Source organism: Poecilia latipinna, unplaced genomic scaffold, assembly GCF_001443285.1.
Source record: "Poecilia latipinna isolate Pla-1442-1.1 unplaced genomic scaffold, P_latipinna-1.0 Scaffold2396, whole genome shotgun sequence".
NCBI classification, from domain to species: domain Eukaryota; kingdom Metazoa; phylum Chordata; class Actinopteri; order Cyprinodontiformes; family Poeciliidae; genus Poecilia; species Poecilia latipinna.
Window position 1 is genome coordinate 62,529 of NW_015115012.1, and position 5,095 is coordinate 67,623.

Consider the following 5,095-nt stretch of genomic DNA (forward strand, 5'->3'; position numbering starts at 1 on the left):
ATTCAAAACAAATTAAATATTATTTTACAGAGTTCTTTAGAGTTCCTGTACACCATAGAACCAACAATAACTTAAATAAAGTCACTACTTAGTAGTTTAATATAATTGTGCTCATATTTGTAAGTAGCCACTGTTAGCTATGAAACAAAATGTGTTCATGTTGCTGAAAAATGGAACAAGTGTTTCAGATGTTAAATTATACATTTATACCTTCAATGGAAAAAATTTTGGCCTGCAAGTTGTCCCGTATTTTGTCAAGAGCATCAAAGCTTCCCACTTGAAACACAAAATTGTCAGCAGGTTGAGATGCAATTGTTCTGAGCTCTTGTTTTGCATAATTAGATGTGAATGCGTTCCCCACCTGGAGGTGTAAATACAATGTCAGTGAAACATTATGATGCAGTCGTTCTTTTCAAAGCAGTCGTAATTTACATTTTCTCCTAAAGTTTTTGAGTCAAGATTAGTCATAAAAACTAGCACTGAGTCATTAACTCTGCTTTTAAGTACAGTACAAGAAATTGTTTTAGGAATAAAAGTTTAGCATTTATGTGAAATTTTATATGAAGATCTTGAGGAGGAAAAAAAAACAAATTCTGTTTTTATGCTTTTATATTTTTGACAGTTTTGGTTTACAAATGAAAATATAACAATGCAGTTACAATGAAAGCTAATAACGCTTTTTGCAGTATGAAAATGTAATGTGTTGTACTATAACAGACAATAAGCACATATGTTTACATGTAATTGTAAAAAAAATCATAGATGCTACTTACCCCAATAGCAAATCGAAGAATGTTTTTTCGATCAGCTGACTGTGTTGCTGCTGGTAAATTTTGGCGATCCTGAGACTCTCCATCTGTAATCACTATTAAAATTCTTTTCACATTTGACCTGGAACCCCTTTGTGGTGAGAAGACATCATTCCTGTTAAAAAATATATTATTATTATTCTTGTTCCTCCAACACTGCCTCTGTTTTCTCTCTTAAGAAATGTGGTGTGAACAAGCTGTGTTGGTTTGTTTCCATCCTACATGCTGTAGCCTTTATTTTATTAATGTTGTGGTTTTCAGAAATACTGAAATGTTATTTAGGATTTAAAAATAATCAAAAAAACACAAGCCACAGTATTTAACAAGTAGCAGTAATAGTCGTAAGGACACTCAATATATTATTATTATATATTCATTTAAGTCTCACCACTCTAGAGGCTACATATGTATAAAGTCTGACCAACTTGGTCAGAAAATACTTTATATAGCTCTTCTTAGCATATAGGGGCTGCAAATATCTTTGACTAAAAACATTTTCTTTATTTTAACCCACTGTCATCCATTAAGTGCGCAGATATAATCTTATTTTAAATCTACTTTTCTCATATTTTATTAAGTAGTTTCATCTGATTTGCTTTTTTTATCATTTGTGCAACTATGAAGTAGACAAAAATAAATATTTTTAGTTTCCTTACAATATCTTAAAGACGAGGGTAGTAGTGTAGCTCTTTTTATCTGTACAAACTGAGTAAAAAAGATAATAAACAATAATCTAACTTCAAAGAATTGTACTGTCCTTTGGACATCAAAGTCAATCTAGAATCTTCTTCNCGATTTAATTCACAGACATAAACTCGTCCTTCTCTATCAACGTCTTTGTACATCGGAGAGGATATGAGGATTAGATCAGTCACACCATCAGAATCCACATCCATGGCACAAACCTCAGCCCCAAAATATTCACCAGTCTGGAGAAAACAAGAAGAAATGGTCATCAGAAAGAAACCTTCATTTTTTACACAGTTGGTCTTATAATCTGATCACAGTAATTAAGGAGTAGCATTCAGTAACAAGTATGTTGTTAACTAATGGACCACAAGTCACTTGAAACTCTGACCCTACCCTCTGTTCAATAATTCCCTTTGTCACTAAGAATGTCAACATGTGTACAACTTAATTGGTAAGTACAAAGAAAATGTATCTGAGCCTCTGAATTTGGAAAAATAATTTCTAAAACATTGATCAATTTTGTATTTAGCAGATAGAAATAGCTTTGGCTTTCAGAGCTGATCCACAACAAAAATAGTTTGTTTTAATTTAATGCCAGAAAGAGGAAAAATAGTTCTGTCTTTTCATTGAATATATGTAAATTTCAACTGTACCTACCTGTGATTCAAAGGGTCTGATTTGATCTCTAAGTTGTTCATTGAAAGCTGTCATAACAACTCCTTTGTGTTCATTTCTTGGAGCACCAAGAATTGTCAGAGGACCATAAACGGTTTTAGCAACAGCCATGGAATAACCTGGAGTTCAATGGTTAAATAGTCAGAGACATCAGGGAAAATAGTTTTTCAGAAAGTTTAAATGTTTTGTGAAACAGATTGAAATATCTACGCTTGGCTTTTAATAGACAAACAGCAGCTGTCTGGGTCTGACTTATTCTGAAATCGCACAGAAAGCGACAAATTTCTGTCCTGTTCTTACCAAGGTAACTGTCAGGCTCAATGGACGATGGCTCAAATGTGACGTTGTTTAAAACATTACTAAGCAAGTATTTCTTGTAGCCTCCTTTCCACTGGTTAGCACCAACCATAGTCATCTGAATATACTGTAATGCAAGAATAGAGAGAGCATTTTATTTCAAATATGGGTTGCTTTTAATGCTGTAAGACCGTAAGACTTTTATTTATTTTACTTTTATTTTATTTACCCCAGACACATAAGCTGCTCTGAAGCCTTCTTGAGACATTTCCTGTTTCAGCGTCTCTCCACCACTTTGCGATCCTGTAAATTCAAAACAAATTAAATATTATTTTACAGAGTTCTTTAGAGTTCCTCTACACCACAGAGCACAACAATAACTTAGATGTATTAATTACTTTGTAATTTAATAAAATTGTGATTCATATTTGTAAGTAGCCACTGTTAGCCATGAATCAAAATATGATCATCTTGCTGAAAAATGAAACAAGAGTTTCAAATGTTAAATTATACATTTATACCTTCAATGGAAAAAATTTTGGCCTGCAAGTTGTCCCGTATTTTGTCAAGAGCATCAAAGCTTCCCACTTCAAACACAAAATTGTCAGCAGGTTGAGATGCAATCGTTCTGAGCTCTTGTTTTGCATTATAAGATGTGAATGCGCTCCCCACCTAGAGGTGTAAATACAATGTGAGTAAATCATTATGCTGCAGTAGTTCTTTTCAAAACACGTCATAATTTAAATATTCTCTTCATGTCTTTGAGTTAAGATCAGCCATAGCACTCAAAGTGTAACACTTTTTTAAATACAGTACAATAAATGGTTTCAGAAATAAAATTAAAGTTCAGAATTTATGTAAAATTTTATCTGAAGATGTTTAGAGGGGGTGGGGGAAGCAAAATTCTGTGTTTTTATAGTTATATATTTGACAGTTTTGGTTTACAAATTAATGTATAACAATGCAGTTACAATCAAAGCTAATAACTCTTTTTGCAGTGTGAAATTGCAATTTGTTGCACTCAAGCAGACAATAAACATATAAACATTTACACGTATTTGCAACAAAAAAAAAATCATAGATGCTACTTACCCCAATAGCAAATCGAAGAATGTTTTTTTGATCAGCTGACTGTGTTGCTGCTGGTAATTGACTGCGATCATGAGACTGTCCATCTGTAATCACTATTAAAATTCTTTTCACATTTGACCTGGAACCCCTTTGTGGTGAGAAGACATCATCCCTGTTAAAGAAAAATATTATTAGTTGTAGTGGTATTTGTGTTCCTAGAATAATGTCTCTGTTTTCTCTTTCTCTCTTAAAGGGATCCACAATTAATTGTAACAATAGACTGTACGTGAGAAATATTTATTTTATATGGAAAAACATCTGAGTAAATATTGCAGGCTGTTTAGTATTTATAAATTTCAATAAAATATTGTGACACAGACGTTACCATGTTTTACGCTGCAATGCCTTCTGGGTAAATGATGAATGCTTGGTCCGATTGCACCAGCTTCTTCCAGCCAAGGCAGCAAAGACCAATGTCTTTAAACCTTTTATTTTGAACCAGAGCACGTTTAAATTGATGGGAATGTCGAAATCACAAGGAATAATGTAGATTGGGAGGACCAAATGGAGAAAAAGGACAGAGTTGGCTGAAGAAGCTGGTGTTTGTGCTACTGTTGTCACAAACTTCAGCTTCAAACAATGAATGACAAATACCTCTGGTCAGAAGGTGGGATCCGGTAAGTAGGTATGTATTTTTGTGTCCCGTCCACTAACAGGTTATAGTTAACCCTCGCAAGCTAAAACCAAATGCCATGCCGACAGTTTTTATCCACAAAGCACATAAACTCTGCTGCAGGCTATCAAACCAAAGATGCAGGGAAAAACATCAGAGACAGGCTATGTTGGAAGCTCTTATAAATGATGACAGAGCTATTGCTACTGCCGCCGGTACATATGAAACCACAGACCTGATACCAGACCAAAGACCAGACACTAAACAGCTGTTAGAGCCTTCCCAGTTTTGCTCATACAAATGATTGAATGTATTCTGGAGAGAAATGTTGAGGGCACAAATGGGTCCTTCAGAAGTTGTGTTTGGCTCTCTCCACTGCGCTCTTCTTTATTTCATGTGGGAAACAATCTAGCCTCACCTCACAATTTTGTTTTAGTTACAGCCAACAGCAACATAGTGTAGTATTGTATAAATTTACACCTGTCAAACACAATAAAGTCTGCAATTATCTTTGACTACAAATAACTTTACTATAACTCGGGTAAAGTTAGCGTTCCTGTGTTTACTCCAGTACAGAACGGATCCAACCACGTCATTAACCCAGCATGCATAGCACATGTGAAAAAATGACAACCTCCAGGGGTGAAAAATATAACAAAAGATATATATATTTAAAGTAATTGTGAGTTTTGGTGTATCACAGGAGTGTCCAAAGTCAGTCCTCGAGGGCAGGCATCCTGCATGTTTTAGTTCTCTCCCTGGTCTAGCACACCTGCATCAAATGATGGCTCGTTAGAAGGCCTAAGGAGAACATTGACTTGCTGAGGACGTTGTTATAACCACTAGGGAGAAAACTAAAACATGCAGGATGCCTGCCCTC

The 5,095-nt window shown here is 34.7% G+C and overlaps 1 protein-coding gene across 1 annotated transcript in view; it reads right to left on the minus strand.

The window, feature by feature from the left end:
* Positions 1-5,095, minus strand: part of LOC106937640 (integrin alpha-M-like) — a 35,901-nt gene that overhangs the window by 19,560 nt on the left and 11,246 nt on the right. The window contains exons 8-13 of the mRNA XM_015019262.1: positions 3,564-3,714; positions 2,993-3,143; positions 2,701-2,774; positions 2,475-2,598; positions 2,157-2,293; positions 1,563-1,738 (exon numbers count right to left, since the gene is read on the minus strand). Of these exons, the coding sequence (XP_014874748.1) occupies positions 1,563-1,738; positions 2,157-2,293; positions 2,475-2,598; positions 2,701-2,774; positions 2,993-3,143; positions 3,564-3,714 (813 nt within the window). The remainder of the gene's footprint in view (positions 1-1,562; positions 1,739-2,156; positions 2,294-2,474; positions 2,599-2,700; positions 2,775-2,992; positions 3,144-3,563; positions 3,715-5,095) is intronic.